This window comes from Lepisosteus platostomus, chromosome 10 (assembly GCF_059453375.1).
Source record: "Lepisosteus platostomus isolate fLepPlt1 chromosome 10, fLepPlt1.hap1, whole genome shotgun sequence".
Lineage (NCBI taxonomy): Eukaryota > Metazoa > Chordata > Actinopteri > Semionotiformes > Lepisosteidae > Lepisosteus > Lepisosteus platostomus.
Window position 1 is genome coordinate 18,584,065 of NC_142620.1, and position 22,224 is coordinate 18,606,288.

The 22,224-nt window shown below is 36.5% G+C and overlaps 2 protein-coding genes across 5 annotated transcripts in view; one reads left to right on the forward strand and one right to left on the reverse strand.

Moving 5' to 3' along the window:
* ubr1 (ubiquitin protein ligase E3 component n-recognin 1) overlaps positions 1 to 12,926 on the reverse strand; it is a 45,528-nt gene extending 32,602 nt beyond the window's left edge. For 2 of the 3 annotated variants that reach the window (XM_088648558.1, XM_088648556.1), the window contains exons 1-9: positions 10,832 to 11,023; positions 7,752 to 8,011; positions 6,982 to 7,060; positions 5,630 to 5,740; positions 2,874 to 3,004; positions 1,910 to 2,048; positions 1,561 to 1,623; positions 971 to 1,094; positions 631 to 738 (exon numbers count right to left, since the gene is read on the reverse strand). In XM_088648558.1, coding sequence (XP_088504684.1) covers positions 631 to 738; positions 971 to 1,094; positions 1,561 to 1,623; positions 1,910 to 2,048; positions 2,874 to 3,004; positions 5,630 to 5,740; positions 6,982 to 7,060; positions 7,752 to 8,011; positions 10,832 to 10,876 — 1,060 coding nt within the window. In that variant the 5' untranslated portion in view covers positions 10,877 to 11,023. Of the gene's footprint in view, positions 1 to 630; positions 739 to 970; positions 1,095 to 1,560; positions 1,624 to 1,909; positions 2,049 to 2,873; positions 3,005 to 5,629; positions 5,741 to 6,981; positions 7,061 to 7,751; positions 8,012 to 10,831; positions 11,024 to 12,866 lie in introns of those variants that run through there. The other variant, XM_088648557.1, reaches the window with a different exon arrangement.
* Positions 12,919 to 21,027, forward strand: atxn3 (ataxin 3). 2 transcript variants are annotated; one of them, XM_088648562.1, is made up of 11 exons: positions 12,919 to 13,071; positions 13,587 to 13,751; positions 15,014 to 15,058; positions 15,468 to 15,553; positions 16,040 to 16,106; positions 16,737 to 16,824; positions 17,229 to 17,364; positions 17,847 to 18,010; positions 18,318 to 18,444; positions 19,137 to 19,216; positions 19,720 to 21,027. In XM_088648562.1, exons 1-11 carry the CDS (start codon positions 13,048 to 13,050, stop codon positions 19,800 to 19,802), a joined length of 1,065 nt encoding a protein of 354 aa, XP_088504688.1. In that variant the 5' UTR covers positions 12,919 to 13,047; the 3' UTR covers positions 19,803 to 21,027. The 2 variants fall into 2 exon arrangements, with proteins under 2 accessions (XP_088504688.1, XP_088504689.1); XM_088648563.1 differs by lacking the exon at positions 19,137 to 19,216.
* Positions 21,028 to 22,224: the final 1,197 nt, after the last annotated feature.

The following is a 22,224-nucleotide window of genomic DNA, read 5'->3' on the forward strand; positions in this document are numbered from 1 at the left end:
ATACAATAATCATGCTATACATATGCATTATACATCTACACATTTAAAGATACTGACTATCCAAAATAATTTGATACTCTAAGTAACTGTTCCTGCATTGAGTTTGTTTTATGGATGGTCCAGGACAACAACTACAGCTGTCGATAAATTGCCAAACTGTGGGTTATCCATCACTTTCCATGCCAAAACAGCATCTGTTTAGTCCTGTCCCAAAGCTGACAGTTTCACACACAGACTCCCTAATTACAGATACCTTTTGTGTTTGTAACTTACTACATATTAGCTAAATACTTTCTGAAAATATGCCATACAGATGCCTCGGCTAACTTGGCCCCTACCTGACCTTTCACATTCTTTCATATCTTTAGACTTCTGGATATCATTCATTCACAAGATCCACATTAATCCTACTCAGTATAGTCTGAAGTAAGGATCACCTGATTCTGTCGTGTGACTCACTGTTTTTGGATTGCATGCAGATAAGTTAAACCTCCGTTACCAAGGATGAGGTTTCCTAAAATTTTGGCCAGCCAGTGAGTGTACTGTCAACAAAAACACAAGCCCTTTGGCACAAAAAGTATTAAATTCACAGTGGTCAGAGAGAAGTGTTTAAACAACCAAGATACCTACCTTTATAAAGGTTTGCATCATAGAGCATTAGTCTACTGATGAGACTTTGGCTGTCTGGAAGAGGATGTGCTTCCAGGGCTACTTGACAGAAGACCTGCCGAAAACCAACTGAGAATAAAGAGGGAAAAGAAAATCACTAGAAAAGACAACTTGTAAACTTAAGCATCTTACTCTCTTTACTAGTTCACATATGTTTATCAGGCTTGATTATTTGCAATGTTAATGCCATTGTTTCTAAACAAAATAACAGCTTGGCTTAACATCTATCGTTTGCTTTTAAGGCAAGAAGTGGGCTTTAGCCTAAAACAAGAAAATGAACACGGTGGCGGTGATGGCAGACCTGAATAGTTGATAATTTTCTGAAACCAGGTTCCCAGTCGCATGGCAAAACTCTGGTGAGCCATCACACTACAGTGGAGGATCTCTACTCGCAGAGGCTCCACAGATATGTGCTCTGAGGTTGACTGCCAACACAGGACACAAAGAAGATTCAGAATATCCTTCACTTACACAGTTCACAAAAGGTTTAAGCCTGTACTTGCCCCATGAAACTGTCTGTTGCCATTTCTGTTGATGAATATCCAAGAAAATAAAAGGTTATTTAAAGGTGAAAGTTAATAATTGCAAAACTGTCCATAACTCACTGATATTCCCTGGTATGTGATGAAACAAAAGTCATAGTTATTCTAGCTTCATTTATTTAACTTTCAGAAATATATATATAAAACTATCTAGTAGATATACTTAGGCTGGCATATCTAAATGGCAACAGCAACAACAGACATTAAAACAAGAAAAAAGAAATCAGTTAACAGGACTTAAGGGACACTATTGGAAATACTTCTTAAAGATGATTAGTAAAATAGAACTGGACCAATTAAAAATACCAGTAAGCTTTAATATCCCTTCTCAGACAATTTCTGCACTTACCCTAATGAGTTCCTTCGCTTCCTGACAGGACTGCTTAGTGGCTCTTTTCACGGCTCTGCGTCCCTATAGAAATGTCAATGTAGGAAGTATATAATCATACAGTGCGTTACTTTCCCATACAAAAATACACCAAACTTTCGGAATTGTAAGCGCAAATCATTTTTGAAATAATGCAATCAAATATACCCATTAAGGCTTTAACCACTTAATGTTTGCACTTGTGGCAATACGGCAATTCTTCCTACTTTTCATGGCACTCAGTGAGTAATTTTCTACAATTTCAAATCACATTGGTTGAAGTGAGAAAGCTTACAACACTCCCATCTCACTCATCTGCTCTCTCCCTTACCTCTTTGTCAATAAGTGCTGTGTGGGTCTGTGCCTCACTCTGGTTACATTGCACAGATCTCCGGAGAGTGTAGATGACATGGTCATAGGAATGGTGCTCATCATTATACAGTACACAGTAATATACATCTTCTTTCACACTGCAAGTTAGAAAAGAATGAACGAGTTAACAGATACGACAGTATTCATATTTTCTATTCTCTTTGTTAAAGAAAAAGCTCAAATCAAGTAGGAATGATATCTCTAATGTCCAAAAGTCAGAAAACAGTTTGTGAACCCTTTACATCAAATCAAAAAATGCCCCCCAAAAACATATTTGTAAGTGAGCACATATATTACTGCAGATAATTACAAAGTATACTGTCCTTCTAGAATTTTAACCCATAAAGGAATAAAAACAACAATTTGGTGGGTTTCTTTTAATTCACCTATTCAGATGTACAGCTTAAAGTCAGCTTGTTCTCTTTCCTTGTTCAGTCACTGACATAGAGCTGTTACTGTAAGTCATATTCTGGTCATGGTTCAAGGACAAGCCCTCCAAGCTTCTTTCACCTTCTCTTCTCTGTTTTCACTTTTCTCTAACATATGAATGCACATAAAATATCAGTTTCTGAAATTATCTCAGTAGACCCTTAGACCAGCCAAAAGTAATTTTATTCAGATTTTTAGCTGCAACAAAGTCAATGACTCTGGGTTACAAAAGAACTCCCTTTAGTCACAGGGTCAGAGGGTGTAAACAAATGCTTACACTACTGAAGAAATGCAGATAAAAGCAGGAGGATGATAATACTGAAGCCTTTTACATTTAGGTCAAAAGACTTTGCAATAAATCTCTTGTTAAATAAGGCTTCAATTAGAGAATGGAAAAGGCAGATCTATCCAGACATAGCCTTCACTATCTATGTAAACTTCCCCTCTAGTGATTTCCATAACCTGTTCTGTGGAGACAAACATTACTACTATACCGGGGCTGCAATGATGAAGGTAGCTCTGCCCCTTCTTCCCACACCAGCATGTCGACAGTGTACCGGAAGAGAATCTGGAACAGTTTTAGAGCTCTCTCCCGCAAGCCTTCCTCCAAAACACTCTCCTCACCCTGTGCAAAACACACAAAAAACATTTCACCACTCAGGACCAAGAGGATATGGGAGGGAATTAAAGTTCTCACCAATACTTCTTGGCCTACCCCTTGCACTTAAGATTCTAAGACTTACACTGGAGGAAAATCTAAAAAGCAAAGCTCCAGGCAGCAATACACTTCAACTGACGGCATCAGCTGTACAGAGATAAATCTGAATTATATTTGTCTTTTTCTTCATAATTATATACTTATGTGTCATGTGGGTTGTTCACTAATGGTTACAATATTTGAAAAACTGGGCAGAACTGAAATGATGGCCTTAAAATTCATAATGAAGAAAAACAGTGTGCATACTTTAGAATATCGTGTGGACCTATACTAGAATAAACAGTTTCACTAAGAGAATTTCTGACTTACTCTCACTTCTTTATTTTACCACTCAGAATTAAAAAGGACCATATAGTCCTTAAAAAGCACTATGCCACTACACCGCCCAAATTGCTCATAGCTTTGATTTAATAGTAATTTGAATCAGCTTACACTCTTTGTGCCATACAGACTGCAACATTTACTAGAGCCAACATAGATATAAAACAGATATAACAAAACTACATCAAACAAACCAAGTATAAAAGCAAATAAAGTAATAATGCATTTAATAAAAGTTCAGCATTCAGCATTAAGAAGCTACTAAATCATAACTTTTAATTGCACTTTACCAAAATATACACAACTATCCACAGTAATGAAACATAACTTGCTTTTAACACAATGTGCACATTTTGATTTTTCAGGAACATTTCCTTGGCAAATCTCCATGATAATCCCAAAAATGTAGCAATGAACTTTCACCCTACTTCCTCTGTACTCTATGGAAAATATTCCATTGGACCCACCAGTTAGGTTTTTCTGAGAATGCAGGGTGATAGTGATGTGTGGGCCGGCTTTGTTTTGACCCACACCCACCCGACCCAATCTAAATTTTTTTTTTTAACCCATGCCCTCCCAACTCGGGGGTGTGAGTGACCATCACTACAGGTTGACATTTTAAGTGTTTCAGTGCAGTACAGGCCAGAGCAGAATAAGGTTGTACAAGCCTTTATAAGAAATACACAAGTGTTTTTAGTGTACAGCTATGTTGCTCAAGTTCTTTGATAATGATGTAACAAATGTTTTTGGAAGTTAGGACCTTTTGTTAATTTTCATATCTTAATTCAGTATTTGAGATCTTTTTTTCTCTGTTTTCTCTGCTTTAACACTGAATTTTGAAGTTTAGAGCCACTGCCAAGTTTTGCACATTATGTTGCAATGATATTGCCCTCTATTGTTAATGGGCAAAGTATAAATCATGATGTTGTGGTCGTGGCACTAATTTCAATATTGTCACAGATATCACCATGCCTAAAGATTAACTCCAAGAACAGTCTATAACCATACACATACTGAATAATAAATGTGAACACTTTTGGTTTAAAAATCTAGGAACAGACTGTGTGTAGATCTATATCAAATACAATCTTTGAAGATTAGCTAACCTCTCTGAAATCAAGTATTCCTTATCTATAGTTTCATCACCCACTGTCAAAACCAAATATGTCCGTAACACATCAGATGGCATGAGTAAGTAAAATACAATGAAAAGCTAATATTTTACCTAAAAGCTTTCATAATTAAACCAGGGTATTCTGAAAGAGTTCTGTTGCATCACAGATGCAGTTCGATAAAAGCATGAAACACAAACACACCAGAACAGCAAGCTTTAATTCAATAGAAACACCTGCTGTTTATGGAAAGACATTCGGGAAAATGAGTAAAGGGCTGTCTGTTTAAAATCACATCTGTTGAATGATCTCCCCAATCTTATCCTTGGTTTTGTGCTCTGCCATACTTTTTTAATGTTATGTTCCACCAATCACCAATAATCATCAATGATTATTTGTATTATTGTCTTTTCACACATCACTGGCCTAAGCACATTACTATTCTATTGAAAACAACACTTATTTTGGGGCCCTGGGTTCTATTCTCCCCCTGTTCAGATGGGTTTCTCAACATGTGCCCCATTTTCCTCCCACAGTCTGAAGACATACTTGTAGGTTCACTGGCTTTTGAGAAAATTGTCCCTGGCGTGTGAATCCAAGTCCAGTTTATACCCTGCCTTTCACCAGTTGCTTACCAGGATAGGCTCTGGCTACCCCTTGAGCCTGAACTGGATAAAGTGGTTAGAAAATGGATAGATGGACAAAACTTACTTTAATGCTTAATCTGAGTCTGCACAGATCTTATTCCAGCAGGAAATGGTGACAGTGAAACTCGTGCTCAACCACTCTCAAATTTTCTGCATTTTCATGTACTTCAAACTTAAAAAAGCCAGTCTAAAAACAAGTTTCCATGTCCCTCTCTGTCTTTCTGATCTCAATCACTCTAGCAAATTTCCCACAGAATGAATTGTTCCTTGAAAACAGCCAAGGCCGTAGGGTTGCAAACATTTATCCAAGAGCAGGATTTTGTTAGGCTGAGTGCAGAAGAACACAACATCACGCAAGCAGTTAATTAATGCCCATACATTAACATTTTTGCTATGAACACCTCCCACTCCAAGCTCCGGATTCCTGACATCTACAGTTATTACACACATACTGTGTCCATGTCCCCTGCACTTCCTGGTTCATGTTTTGTACACGAAGGACCAGTCTTCCAGGCCTCCACATCCCCACAGTCACAGAAACCGCCTCCAGAGGATGAATGCATCTAGTGAAAAGATATCACATTTCTTTAACAAGATCAATTAGTCACAGTGATTAAGTCAAATTGATTGACAGTCCTGAAAATCCCGCAGTTCAACTTTTTTTAACTAACGTTTGATCACTTTTGTTAAAAACTTTCTATATTAATTGCCAAACACTAAATAATGCCCAAACTGGTTTCTGCATTATGTTTAGTTTGTGATTTTCAACTGCAGTGAAATTGAATTGCAGTGTCAATGGCCTTTGATGATACTTGATCACAACATTAATACACATTAACATATCCCTGAATAAACGCTTTGGATACCTGCTTTTAAATGTTTAATTTTAATTTAACATCTCATTCACAATTTGATCAGTTCTTGATTATTTAAATCCAACAGTTAATAATATGTTTAATTAATGAACAGTGAACTGACCAAGATGAAAATGTTTGTTTGTTTAATTGCTTTTGAAATATGACCTCAGGACTTTGATAACCCATTTAATCATAGAAGAAAATGAGGACTGAGTGGAATTCACCCATTACTATGACACATTGGATGAAAACTACGAAAAGATGAGTATCAGCTTCTAAGGACAACAAATAAAACAAATGGATTCAACTCTAACAAAGTCACCTGTTAATAATCAGGGACAAATCTGGGGTTTAACTGAGCTGAATGGATGTAATTGGTGGATGTTACCATGATAAACATGGGCAAGCACAACTGCCTATTTGAAAACCATTGAAACTTTATCTACAAATAACAAATTTACATAAACTCATTTAAGGGTTTACTTTATTTCTTTTCTTTTTTTCTACTAGATAGCTAAAAAGCACAGACATACGAATTACAGCAAGAATACATTTCTTTATAATAGGCTAATAGGAAGCCTTTTATTTTCTTAATGTGTAAAAGAAAATATACAGTAAACAATTTGGAACATATTAACCCCAGTCACTACGTTTTATACACAATTTTGAGTAATTAACACCAGTTTTCATTTTCTCTGTAGTTCATGACCCCTTTTCTAAACTCACGTAGTCTGTTCAAAGCTACACTAAAAGAAAAAACGAAGCAATGATTTAAAATTACAAAATGATTTTAAATGTGTTTTGAGTCAGCTAACCTTGGTACAATACCAAACATCTTTTTTCTCTTGTCTTGAGGTGTTAGAATTGTTTAGGTTTCTCAGTCACAAAAGCGAGTTTCTCAGCATCTGAGATCTTAAAGGAAGCACCGATTAGGAGACAATCCTTACCTTGTAACGATGACTCTTGTGTACACTGTTTTGGAAGCAGTCCATACATAACACACATGTAGGATCTATTGCACAGTCCCTGTAAAGCCAAAAAGCCTAAGCTGTAATTTAATAATTACATTTGTTACACAAGATTATATAGGGAGGACAGCCACACAAACAATTTCAGCATGATTGCAGTTATGTTTATAAAGGTACACATTTAAACTGTCTGAACCATTGCTTTCTTTTGATATTAATCTTCACAAAGCCATTGGTTTTATACATTTTTTATTCTCACATGAAATACTGCTATTCACACTTATCAGTTTAGAAAACTGCTATCACTGTACTTGACAGTTCTCATTTGAGTTTTCAGAAGGGGCTATTAATCCCCTCCTTTGCGCACCTGGGCAGTACTACCGCATAATATTATTGTCGCTTTTATTTTATTTTTTATTATTGTCATTATTAATATTGTTATTAATTATTTTAATAAATATATTCCTTTTTTTAGGCCGTTTTTTTAGCAATTTATGTGGTACTTGTTCTATTCCCATATCATTAACATATAGCTATAATATATTACACGTAGCCTAAATAGTCATTAATACAGCACAAGAGACCATAGCTCTAGAAACCTTAAATGCAGAAAACTACAATGAAATGGAGGTCTTATTGATTTTCCCACCTGTACAGAGGATTCTAATTTTCACACGAATGCAGCTTTACCTTGCAAAACGTAAAGCCCGGAACACCCTGTCAGGTCCGTGAATCCCTCAGCGTCTTACCTGCAGGAGTAGGTGGTCTCCCCTTCCTTGAAGACTCGGCCACAGAGCTGGGAAGAGGTGCTGGTCTGCTGCAGCTTTTCCAGTCCAGTGCAGGGGTCCTCCCCGAACAGGTACCACTCCAGGGGCTGCAGCAGCAGAGGGATGGCCAACTCCTCCTCCAGCGCAGGCTGCGGCTCAGCGCTCTGGCAGTAGATCCTGGGCACCTGCTCTGCCAGGTAGCGCAGGAGCTCTGAGCCAAAATCAGGCAGCTCCTTCCACATCTAGAAGAGAAAAGGCACATTTTTCCACAGCTTTGTTACTCAACTGTGACTTTTGTTTTTAAATGTTGAACAACCTATCCTGAGGCACTGAAGGTCCTGTAGAAATGCTTGTGCCTCAGGGTTTATTTTGTGCACCTCAAATTAAAGACATCAACGTTTTGCCAAAAATAGAGGTTTGGGGTTTTTTACACGGGGGATTTCATCTAGTAAAAACTTGGCTAATTTAAATTTTGTATCTTTACCAATATGTTAATTTCCTTTTTAATCTTTTCCCCCCAAATTCCACTGTTCCAAATATTTCAGCAAATATCCTAATCTTTCCTGACTTTGAAAACCGAAAAACAAAAACATTAAATGATCCATGCTCAACCTAAAATCAATCATTCAAGGTGACAAAATGAATTTAAATCAATAACGCATTTCCTAAAAAATGCTAAATGTTAGAGCCATTGTTAATGTATAGATTTGAAAAACATTACACGGTTATGGTGTCTTATAAAAGCATTCAGACACTTGCAATGTCTTCACAGTTTTGTTGTCATGACACACGAAACAGCCATATATATTTTTCTTCAACCTACTCCACACACAGTCAAAACAAAAACAAAAATAAGTAAATAATATGAAAGAATGATTGTATCACTTTTAAAACCTTTCTAGTGTGGCAAACTTAATTTATTTAGATATACAAAATTACCAGTCTGTGTACAGTAAAAGTTGTTCACATGATTTCAGAATAAATACATGCTGTAATGTACCTCAGTCATGTGGTGAATTTCAAGGAAAAATCCAACCATCAAGACCTAGGAGTTATCAACACAACTCAGGGATAAAGTTGTACAAAAGCACTAATCAGAAGAAAGGTATAAATGATATGTCTTTCAAATTACATATGCCCTTAATATGTCTTTGAGCATGGTGAAGGTGATTAAGAAGTGAAGGCAACCAGACAGTTGATAGAAAATGTCCATAAGTCAACAATATTCCAGTTATTCCACAAACCCTTGAACGGAAATGACATACTAACATCTCAAATACCACAAGAACCTTTCAACTTAATATTTAACTGGTAATGCAAACATGTCACAAATAGTTTTATTGTCAGATAACACAGAATTTGACTTTTCAATAAACACCCCCACTGTGAAGCATGATGGTGGCAGCATCGTCTTATAGCTTCTCATCAAGAGAAACAGTGAAGTTTATCCGATAGGAACTGAGATGGAGCAAAGTACTGGCAAATCTTACAGGAAAAACTTCTTCAGACATAAAACTGGGATGAAAATTCATCTTTCAGCAGGACAATTAAGCAAAGTAGAAGGGCAAAAAGGCAATAAGAAAGTGTATTCCCTATATTGAGTAGCCCAGTCTAAGTCTCGATAGAATTCTTGACTCAATAGGAATTAGTAGCAAGACTGCTGTCTGTGAGTAATCCAAAAGGAACATGAGACAACTTAAGCAAATCTGCCAAGAATGGGCAGGAATTGCACAAAGCTGGTGTGCTAAGTTGGAAGAGACTTACCCAAAACCACTTGTGGCTGTGATTACTACCAAAGATGCTTACACCAAATATTAAGTTCATGGGTCTAAATATTTATGCATTATTTCATTGTTTGTATTACTTTATCTTGAATATAAAGTTTAAGAAATTGGTAGGCATAATTTTGTAATTTCATCAATGAAAAGGTAAAAATCAAACACCAATGAAAGGGCTTGAATACTTTTCCAAGACACTGCAGGTATATCCTAAATTATGCTGTTCAAAAAGCTGTTTAGCAAATTCAGTTATTTACTAACAATCTTAGTTTAGTTAACTTTGTATGTCTGTATTTATGTCTGTAGATTTTACAAATGTCACAGAAATTCACCTTTGTACTGTCAGTTTTCAAAGATGTTTCACAACAGTTTTGAAACGCTGGGAAAGTGTCCTTAAAGTGTGCTTCCTTGTAAAGCTGGATTTATCCAGAAAACAATCGTGATATAAACAAAGTAAAAGTGAAACTCTGTGTTTAATTGGTAGTCCTCAAGTCTAGTCTACGTGGAACTTACGTATTAAAAATTAAAGCACATGCAATTCATGATTACAATAATTTCCGAGTTTTAGTTCTAAGATGTTGAGATGCTTCCAATAAATGTAACTAAGACTTGCTTACTTAAAAAAAACGAAGAAAAAAGTCACTTCTTTTTCTTATGAATAGCGCCAAGTTTTCTGTTTTATTGTTTCGTTTTTATTCCATTGTATGATAATGAAATATAGCACTTGCAATACTGTCACACGCTATTTTTCCTCTTATAATTCACAGAATAACAAAAACAATCAATAAAAGTTATATACATTTTTAAAATGTCGATCTTCTATGAGCGTACTTAACCACAAACTTCTGTCCCTTTCCAAACAGAATACTATTGATCTTTCAAGTATCACTACCATATTATTCAATGTTATTAACTACAAGCAGCTCTTGTTGAGTCTCTTGAATAAGCAATAAAACCCAAGATTCAGGTCGATTTTAAACTAGTGAGATCAGGCAGTGTCACTCTTGCACTTTTATTTGAAAAGCAATGCATTCTGAATTAAATACATATCCACTGTCAACTATTGTATCCAATCCTGTACTGAGATCTTAAAAGAAAAATTAAATTGCAGCAGTTTGCTATAATTCCTTCAAGAAATCTAACCAAAATTCAACCCCAGGTAAGAAGAATAGCATTTGTAGAAAAGAAAAGGGCTAGTATCGAAGTAGTATACAAATCGAAGAAAAGAAATATACGCAATAAGTAAACGTAGAAAATTACCAAAATTAAATTAAATATACTCACCATACTGAGCTCTCGTTTTGTTAATGTCTCTTCACCTTCCGCCATCTTTCATCTGCCGTAATCTGTTACCAGGACAACGAGAGTGTGAGACAGGTCCCAAAACTGCTTTACGACATTGTGGCTAGCGACAGTATCTGTCTTTACACGGCATGGTTGTACGCAACATGCACATACCAGTGCCTGTAATACTCCTAAGGCTCTCTAGAGACATGTACTGGAATAGAAAAGTGGAAAGGTACAGACTTCATAAATCTCACCTTACTACAACTGAAACTATATTGAGTACCGAAAGAAACCTATTACTATGCATGTTTGTCATGAAGTATACTGATTTTGGATATTGATTAAATGTTTCTTTTCTTACTGCCAGCAGCCATATCATCTTGCAACTCACAACTGGCAACCCACTGAAGCTAAGTAGGTGTGAGCCTGGTCACTACCTGGATGTGAGACCTCCTGGGAAAAACTAAGGCTGCTGCTGGAAGAGGTGTTAGTGGGGCCAGCATGGGGCGCTCACCCTGCATTCTATGAGTCCTAATGCCCCAGTATAGTGACGGGGACACTATACTGTAAAAAGGCACCGTCCTTCGGATAAGACGTAAAACTGAGGTCCTGACTCTCTATGGTTATTAAAAATCCCAGGGTGTTTCTCAAAAAGAGTAGGGGGGTTACCCCAAATGTCCCATTGGCCTCCTAATATTCCCCATCTATGAATTGGCTTCATCACTCTGTTCTCGTCCCACTGATAGCTGGTGTGTGATGAGTGTTCTGGTGCACTATGGCTGCTGTGACAACATCCAGGTGGGGCTGCACATTGGTGGTGGTGGAGGGGAGTCCCCATTACCTGTAAAGCGCTTTCAGTGGAGTGTCAAGAAAAGCGCTATATAAATGTAAGCAATTGTTATTATTTTTTATCATTTTGATTAATTCAACTTCACCTGGTGAAAATCAGTAATAAAAATAATAATAATACATGTAACAACAACTTTAATTTACAAAGCACCTTTCCAAACCCAAGGAAATCATTCATAGGCCCTAGTAGTGCATTTTACGTTTTGATTTGAAACAGACAGAGAATGTGTCTCTTGACAAGAAATGACATTCCATAACAATGGAGTAAGAAAAAGCACTTTCACCAAAAGTGTGATATTAAGTCCCAGGTTTAGTGAGCAAAAGATCTCGACTGAAAAGACTGTATGAGAAGGAGTGTAAACATAAAGCCATTCAGAGATGCATGAAGGAGCCAGATTATTTAAAGCCTCAAAGGTCATATTGAATACATCACTTGCCAGACTTGTTGCTTATTAAGTGAACATCCAACATTAATTATATGTTGGAAACCAGAAGTGGCACATTAGCTACTGTGACACAGAAAAGCATAATGATGAGGTAATTTTATCAAACCATCCAGCAACATGCCAGCAGGACAACACACACACACTCATTTTTCTGGGGTAACATTGGCTTTCAGAGATCACAATGACTAATAGCGCAATTCTGAATGTCCTACTTGCCAGACTTGAGCCCCCTCAAACATTTGCTGGATGAATTGGGACAAGAAGAGGCTTTTAAGGCTCAGAAACCATTGAACAGGCTCATGCTTATCCAGGCTCTACTAGAGGAACCCCACAAGACACCTGCAACCTGGTGCCAATCAGGCTTCTCAGAAGTACACCTTATATAGCTTCCAAACGTGGCCACACACTTCTGCCTGGGATTTTCACAAAAAAGCCTCTGCTGATAATACATATTAATCAACATATAATAAAGATGACTACGTCTTAATAATTTCATTATTAAATAATGAATGCATATGATAGAACCTGTTACAAAACATTTTTTATTTACTTGATATCTTTGGCAGTTTGTTGCCGGAATAAATTTGATTATTTTATTACTTATGTTTGTTATATTGTTTTTGCCTAGAAGTATCTTTGCATTTTTTATTAAACTTCTTATTATTTTTAAATGTTTCTGAATACAAGTCGCCCCTACATTAAGTAAATATATATAATTTGATGTCAGAAATACTTAACTTTCCCGAGAGTTTCTCAGACTTAAAAAAAAAAGACAAAAAGGTCCTCATACTTCCGCTAGAAGACCCACCTACCGAACTGTTGTCACATGACGAACGATTTACTGATAGGCCGCGTTTGCATGACCCATCCCCCGGAAGGTCAAGGTTCAAAGTATGTTAGTCAACAGAAGGATCAAATATGGATTCCATTTTTCACGAGAAAGTAAGTCGTTTTGAAACATTTAATCCGATTCGGGGGGATTTAAATATATTAGTGTGTGGTTTGTCTGGCTACCTCAAACCGTGATTTTAATAAAACGAATGAATGAAACTTTAAAATTCTTCTGCATTTTCCTCTTAACTAGTGAAACCTCCAATGTTTATGTTCTTTAAAAGACTACTGTTTCTGCTTTGGCAAACTTCACTGGAGCAACGTACATGTATAAACGTGTTTAAAGTTATCTGGGAAATTCCTCGTTGTATAACTGAGTCTGGTTTGGTTAGTTTTGCATATGCAGTAGGTATCGATCAGCTTCCATCACTTTTTCATATAATTCATATACATTTTTTTAAGTACAGTTTGCCTTCATTAGTTTCCATATTGTAGATGTAATCATGTGTGTAAGATGTCTTTGTATTATCATTGATTGCAGGGTGTGGCTGTCTAAAATCGTGTTGTTTGGTTGCTTAAAAAGTGAACTCCTTATTTTGAGTTGACTGTTGTACTCTCTGTCATAGCAAGAGGGCTCCCTTTGCGCCCAGCATTGTCTGAATAACCTACTCCAGGGAGAGTATTTCAGCCCTGTCGAGCTTTCCTCCATCGCACAGCAGCTGGACGAAGAGGAGCGGATTAGAATGGCAGAAGGAGGAGTCACTAGCGAGGAGTATAGGACCTTTCTGCAGGTAACAGCACTGGGGCTTGGCCATTATTTTTTTGGGGGGGCCAGGAGAGCCCTTTTCAAGACTTTTGTCTCCCAATTCCAGCAATCTGAGCAAAATCAAGCAGGACCCTACGACTGTTATAAGTAATGTTACCATTAATTCTGAAAAAATGAACTGAACTGTAGAGCAACAGGTTAACTCAGTTCTATCAGATCAGGTGAGCTGTGTTAGATTGAAGATGTTGCACTGTTATGGTGATAGATTGAACAGTTGGTTTTCTTCTGTCTCTAGAGACCCTGTGAGCAATCTGAGCAATCCCTTGAACTGATTCTTAAGGCCACTAGGAGCTCTGTTTGAATATTAACAGATATTGTGGGCAAATATTCTGATGGCCACACAGTGGGTGTACTTTTTAGTCTCACTGATTGGAACTGAGATACTGCTTTATGGGATACTGCACATATGTGTCCTTCCTCTCCAAATTCTTCATGAACATTTTAATTCATAATGTGAGCTTGGAGGGTGGCACGCTGGAGTTTGTATGTTCTTCCTGTGTTCGTATGAGTTTCCTCCAGGTGCTCCAGTTTCCTCCCACAGTCCAAAGATATAGTGCTAGGTTAATTGGCTTGTGGGAAAGTTGGCCCTGGTGTTTGTGTGTGCATGTTTGTGTTTTTTTCTGTGTGTGTCCTGCAGTAGACTGGTGTCTTGACCAGTTTCCCTTGACCCTGAACAGGATAATGGTTAGAAAATGGATGGATGTGAGCATTCCTTATTTAGTTATCAATTATATCCCGTTGCTTGCAGTACAAGCAAAATATAGACCAGACCCATTGTCATGCATATTAACAATAATAATCGCCAGGTGTTTACAGAGTACTGTGGTGCACAGCTCGGGTCATTAATAGGCAGTTTAGTTCCTAGGGCATTTTTGCTTTGCACTCTAAATATCTTTAGGGGAACTACTTCTACCTGGACTACATTTAAATATTTAAGAGTTTGTGCTTGGCTGCTTTTTCGTATTCAATACCTTGGTTTTAGAATGATTTACACATGTCTTTAGAGGAGTGCAACAGAATGGCCTGCATCACAAGCCATTGACTATGGTCTCACCTCTCCTGATGCCTATGAGTGATTGGCATTTCTCCTTGTGTAAAGGAGATGTGACTATCCCTTCTATTTCAGGTGCTAGCTTATACTTCTACTGTTTTAGGACTCCTCTAGTACTTACTGATGACAACATCATCTAGCTAGTATCTAGCTTTGTCTTTTTCCTGTTCTCACAGCAACCATCTGGAAACATGGATGACAGTGGCTTCTTTTCAATTCAAGTGAGTTTTATAAAGTTGCACAATTTAAAAAACAAAACTCAAATGTAAACTAAATATTAGAACCGGGGGATTTTCAGGATTTATTCTTATTCTTAATTTATTCATTTGACAGGTAACTTCATGCAATTCTTGTGTCTTTCATAGAACATTATTAAATTAAAGGTAACTGTTTAGACTGTAGACAGAAAAGGAATATTATTTTAAGCTGAAATAATATAAATGATATATAAGCTGAATTATAAATATAAGCTTTGTATCTTCAAAATATTTTTTTGGAACTGAAATGTGAATACACTGTACAAAGTTAAAATCGGATATAATATACTGTCAAATATATACATGTAAACACATGTTTTAGGCTCTTTAAGTTTTTTTTTAGCTTGTTTTCTCTTTTCTTTGTGCATAATAGGTGATAAGTAAAGCACTGGGAGTCTGGGGCCTGGAACTGATTCTTTTCAATAGTCCTGAATATCAGAGATTGATGATTGACCCAATGTAAGAACTTTGTTTACTAAAAACTAATATAACGGTATCAAAGGTAAAAGGAGAAAAGACAGATATGCCTGAAAATCATTTCATCTGCATTCAACTCTGTTGTATCTTTGTATTAAAATCAATTGCAGAATGGATTACTCAATATCCAATAGTTTATCATTAAATACCTTAAACGTCTTGTGAATTGGAGCGGTGGCTCTGTGGCTAAGGATCTGTGCCTGTGGCTGGAAGGTTGCCGGTTCAAATCCCTCAGCCAGCAGAGGAATCCAACTCAGTTGGGCATGCACTTTCTTACAAAGTCCATGTGTTACTGGGGGTTTAGCTACTGGCTGTTGTAAGGTCAAACCACACAACAATGGTGTGTGACAGTGTTAGCACATGTCTTTGACAAAGCTTATGAAAAAGTAATAAATTCATGTGTTCATAGCATTAATTTTTCATCAATTATATGCTTAATTGGTAATGTAATTGTTTAATTTATTGTAGAAATGAGAAGGCATTTATATGTAACTACAAGGAGCACTGGTTTACAGTACGAAAACTAGGACAACAGGTAACTTTGACTGCCACTTGTTATTTGACATTTCTTCTTCTTCTTTGTTATCTTAGTCAAAGAAGTTAACACAATTTAAATAGTGTTTGTAAGCAGAGTTTATTTTTTTTACCCATTTTTAATATACTGTACATTTTGTCAGTAGCTCCAGAATTTTGTCTTGCTTTTATGTTCTAATTAATAAAGCATTATTAATTTTTTTAATACTTTCACGTGGACCTACTCAAAAAGTAAAAGGTGCACTTTGCATCTATGGCTACTGTAAATCACTTTCACTTGGACCAAATATATAAAGTGTGTTTTTGCCTGAAGGACAGAGTATAAGAATGTTAAGGAACTTGGACAAGGTAGCGTGAAGTGAGTCACAGCAAAGGATTTCACCAGGAGCTGCCAAATACTTTCCTAATCTACTGGGCTGCTCATTATTGATGTACTATTTTTACATTGATTTTAGAGAGCAAAAATGTTTTTGTCTTACTGTTCAGTATAAATACTTACTGAGTAAGGTTCTAAATTAATATTTTTAAGATCTTGACAATTGCCATAAACCTATTAAAGATAATGCTGATATGTTAAATGCCCCTTTTACCAATTCCAATTTAATTTAATTTCTTTCTTGAAAACTTGTAGTGGTTTAATCTCAACTCTTTGTTGACTGGACCTGAGCTGATTTCGGACACTTATCTTGCCCTTTTTTTAGCACAATTACAGCAAGAAGGTGAGTACAATAAAGAGATCTTTTATTCTTCATAATTTCCGGGAATGGATAAAAAATGGATACAGTGAGTTTTATCAACATTGACTGATTCTGATTAATTATTAGTATATAATAGTATAACATACCTACTTTAGAATGTTTTTAGTTTTGTACTTCTTTCTAAAAAGAACCCAGAATATCTGAAAGGGCTTCTCATATCTGAGATATTATTGTTATAAAGCAATAGAGCTCTGTGTTAATGTTTTACTGTATAAGTGATAAGAAAACCTTTTCTTTAAAAAAGAGTTGCAATCGGATGTTTTTTATGATCTTCATGTCAAAGTTTTTGTTGTTATGGAGTAATCGAGAGAAAGTCCAACACATTTTCTTTGCCTGTTTTGGCCTCTGTTTGTTGCTTTTCCCAGGTTATTCAATTTTTGTTATTAATGGAAACCTCCCAGAATGTGATGCAGACCAGATTCTAGGTATCATGAGGGTGGAGCAGAGGCAGAGGCCCAGACTGATAGGCGAAGAGGTGGCTCAGTCCGGTAGTGGGCAAGGGTGAGTGAAACATGAGAACAAAATACTCATCGGCAGAAGCTTCCATATCGTGTTGGCTTGGCTGCTGTATACGGCAAGATGGAAATGCTTCTTTACACCAGGAGTTATTTTGTACTTGTTGAGCCAGTGCCAGAATGATACCAGGGTGACTCAGAATATTTGAATAAGGATATTTTCCAAATACATTTAGCAGTCGAATACCTTTATAAAAGTCTGAATATTGGGATGAAAATATAAATATTGTCATCAGCTGGACCAATGAGGGAACTATATCAAGACATTTTTGAATGCAAAAATGCGTTATGACCAAGATGTTATAATCTGTGATATCAAGTATCACATCTAAAAGGCATTAAATCGTATTTTTTTAAGTGAAAGTTAATTTTAATTTAATTTCTTTAAGTATATTTTTCACTCTTAAAGACCTTGCTCTTTGAATTGTGCTTTTGCATATTTTCTCCCTGTAATATTTTTTATTGTAGTCTGTTAATGGACAGAACACTGAATTCCAACCAGAACTTGGAAGCAGTGCCAGTAGATGAAGATGAGGAGAACTTGAGGAAGGCTCTGGCACTTAGCCGAAAGGACATTGAGGTGGAGGATGAAGAGGCTGATCTACGAAGAGCTATTCAGCTTAGTATGCAGGGTATGAGCAGTACGTTGTCTTTTTTGTGTGAAGAAACAGTTTTTGGAGTTGAGAGTTCCTCAATCTCATTTACTCTTCAAAATTTAAAATAACTTGGACTATTACATTATGCAAGGTATTTGTTAGTGTTTTTTTTTAATAAGCAATTGTATGTTTACATGAAAGGAAATGACAGAAATTCAACCAGCTTGATAAGTATACTGTCGGGAAAATCTATTTGGCCTCACAGCGCCTTCATAGCAGAAAATGTTGTAAACATTCAGTCATATTTGTTAGATTTGTTCGTCTTTTTCCATTCTGTCTTCAGGTACTACAGGCAACACTAAGCTTCCTGATCCCAAAGATGAAAATATTGCCCATACATCAACATCAGGCCAGAATGAAACGCTAACAGCAGAGGAGCTTCGAAAGAGAAGGCAGGCCTATTTTGACAAGTAGGTTTGTCCACCTTTCCATTTTCCTTGTTTCATTTTCAGGTTATCCTTTAGTGTCTCTGAGAACTACGGACTGTCTGTGTAGCACCAGTCTGGAGTGCTGGTGTCACATGATATACCCAAAATAACTAGACCACTCCTATTTTTGGGGAAAAAAAACGTATTTTTCCATCTTCGGGAATATAAAAATGCCTTTAGTTTATTTCATATTCCCTTTCAAGTTAGTTCCACCACATGAACTTGAAATTAACACTGCATAAAAATACAAAAAGTTTTTCACAAGTATGTAAAAGGCTTCCAGGTGACCCAACCAGCAGAAGTGCTCAGTGAGACAGCATACTGGACCTTTTAGACCAAGCATTACTGGTTCATGTAGGCAGTGGCATTAGTAGATAATTCACCAAGCAGCAGAACACAATTGATCAAGCACCAGTCTACCAGGTTATCCTTTTTTAATCACAGTGAGCTATGTGCCTGTGAACATTTAGTGTCATCAGTGTGAGCCACATCTCTCCATCCTATGTGTGTACTCTGCAGTTGAAGCTGAGGTTCACAGTAGGAATAAAAGACAGGGTGGACTTTTGTCTAGAAGTAATGGGTCAGCCAAAAGCTAGAAAGGAATGTACCCAACAAGATATTCTTCAACATGAAGTAGAGTAAAGATATTAATGATAAATCCCATTTTATGACAGGCAGTCAACACAGCAGGCACGAGCTACAGCACCACAACAGCAAGAAAGCAAAAGCACTGGCACACTGGCAAATGACACAGGTAATATAGACACATCAGTGGCGATAGGACTTTTGATTTGTGATCTATTTTCCATTATGGGTTTATGAATATGAGGGCCTTATTTTATCTCTTTGAAAATCCTGGGTAAACTGAACTCTTCGTACTTATTTAATTAAATGTTTCTACAGTTTACCCACCAGGAAATTCAAGTGGGTAATGTGCTGTAAATTGCAATAAATGTTTTAGCTAACACAAACTGAGAGTATTGATCAAGCATGATTTGTGTGAATTGGAAATACCAAAACATGAAGAAAATAAAATCATGATATGGGAGCTGCCACAACCAGTCTCCTGCGTCTCCTTTCTGTGTAATTGCTGCTTAGAAAACGGTTCCATTTTTAACTGGGGGGGATTAAAAAAAGGCCTAGTACTTCTCTACAGTTTTATTGTTTTGATTGTTCTGTTATTGTGGAGGAGAATTTAAAATCCTTCAGACACTTTATAAACCAGTTATGTTTGTCTGCTTTGCACTGTTTAAACAGGGGAGGCTCCAAATGAGCAAAACGCAACGCAGTCAACCTTAGGTACAACTCCGGAGCAACCTGACTCCAAGACAAGTCAGTAAAACATGGAGAATCCAGTGGTCAGTCCCAGAGTACTCTTCGCAATGCCCGTCCTTCTGTTCTGCTGAACTGTAGCAGCTGGTTGACCCAATGCATGAGCACAGAGCGTGTTGACGGAGGACTGGGTTTACAGATACTTGGAAAGGAAAACCGAGGGTGGGGGTTTGCGATTCTGTAACTGTCTAACTGCCATTCCGTGTCCATGACGGCCTTCTGCTTCAGCACCTTGTCGTTTATTTTATTTGGTTTTTGTCATTCTCATTCAAAAATGTGCATGTTTGTGCAAAATGCATTAATCAATGTAAGTAGAAGGGAGAGGGGAATTTGCAGTTTCTGAAAAACAGGGTACATGATGGATCTACAAGGTGTCCAGACTGGCCCTTTTGGAAAGGTATGGGACCACATGTGAATGAATCCTTTGTCCGATACAGTCAGTTCAGATCCCCCCCCCCAACTCCTCCCAGAATCCTGTTGGAAAGGGTGTCAAATCTTGACAGATAAAAGAATGATAGATTCTGTTTTCAGAAAACCGTAAAAAAATAGCATTAATTAAGTCTCCTAGGAATTGGAAAAGGTCTTTACTCATTGGCCATAACTAAAAGGAGAACTTCTTTCTTCCGATATTAATTTATGAGGCTTTATCATTTAAAGTCTTTCCGCTAGTAATCTGATTTTGTAAAAAATTCATACATCACCATTACTTTACTATTTACCTTACTGTACATTCTGTTTTAACCCTTCTAGATCAAAAATAGTGAACACTATTTTATTATAATTTACTGTAGGGGCTATGAATCCAAGTGTTTACTTTTTTGTGCGTTTACGTTGATGTTACATTTATTTGGTCCAAGAAGAGGTGCCAATTTTCAAAGTATGTAGGTTTCGGTTAAAAGTTCTCCGGATGTAAAATTTCTTATCATTTATATTTCTCACATTTTTAAGTTCTGAGGTATACATAATTAGTAAAAAGTTAAAAGGGTCAGGTTGTCTTTTGTTTTAATAGTTTTCATATCATGATTTAATGTTTTGTTTATTTTGTTTATTACTGGGACCACTCTGAACATAAAAGGTTGAGGATTTTGTTTTGGCATTTATTAGTGCAGCAGATCTTAACAGTTTTAGAGATATTTAAATTATTTGATTTTTTAAATGTAAACTGCATTGCCACATGATTGTCTACATTTGAAAACCTTTTCTTCCCATAAATAAACCTTTTTTTCCATGCCAGTCTGTTCTTCATTTTTTCCCTTTATAATGTGCAGCTTATGTATACTTTTTTACCAAAAGATCTCCAGAGGATTGCAATGTATACTGTACACGTTAAATATAGTGGTGGTCTCATTTTTACTAAATTTCAGATTTTCAGAAATCTAGAACTTTGCAAATAGAAACAACTTTTTCTTTGTAAAGTTGTTCCTTTTTGTGACATGGAAGGTTGCACTATTATTCTGTTGCTTGAATTCTAATCTCATATCAAATTTGCATTTTTCTATTTTGAAATCCTTCATTTTTAACAGCCAGAAAAATCCCTTGACTTTTACATAATTGGAAAAGATATGAGCTAGTTTTGCATAACCTCTTTGAGGAAAAAAGAAACCTGCCATAAGAACTGGCCCTTACTTAGGCCATCGTGAGAGGGCTGAAGAGGCGATTTCGCATTACAATAGTAGAAAACGACCATTGCATTTCAAATAAGGCTAAAATCCCTACCAATTATTACACAAAAGCTGCTCGACAGACTGCTTCTCAAACCGTTTTGTAATAGCCAAAATTTGTTATTCAGATTTAATATTAGCAAGGTTTTTAAAAATAAAAAATCTAACAAAGTTTGTGAAAGAATGGAAATGATTTGTTAACAGAATTTATATATTCAATTCCATTGGAAATTAGAAGCTAGACATAGTGCACTGACTGATGCCATTGTGCCCTATTTTCCATGTTGCTGGCATCTGAAGATGTGAAGAAAGTACAGCTGGGAGGGAAAGACTAATTACCACCACTAATAACTCCAACAGAGGGAAGCTTTCAAGAAATCCCTCCTGTCTCAACGCTTCTGTAACAGCAGGAGGATCAAACTGTGCAAATAACAAAATAGAATACCAGCTCCTGCAAAACTAAATTGCATAGTGATGTACTTTCCTGAAAGCAATTATCAAGTGTCATGTTTGCACAAGGGCTAAAGAAATTATGAACTAACACTTGAGATTATAGACTGGCACCATGTCTCACAATTGGCTGCATGAAGGTTTTCAAGTAGTGTTATGAAGATTTGGGACTGATGTTTGTGAAATGATGTTTCTCCATGTGATTGCCAGTTATCTGATAGAGGGATTTTCTTTTTTTTTCATTAAACACAAAATACATATAATTTATACATATACATTTAATATACTGATAATCTGTCTTAATTTGATTAACATAAAT

Bases quoted from the DNA above. Each gene is read 5' to 3' on its own strand.
- atxn3 (XM_088648562.1), top strand. From the start codon at position 13,048: ATGGATTCCATTTTTCACGAGAAA. The intron at 15,554-16,039 runs GTAAGAACTTTG...AATTTATTGTAG, and splicing joins AGATTGATGATTGACCCAAT to AAATGAGAAGGCATTTATAT. The intron at 19,217-19,719 runs GTAATATAGACA...CTGTTTAAACAG, and splicing joins CACACTGGCAAATGACACAG to GGGAGGCTCCAAATGAGCAA.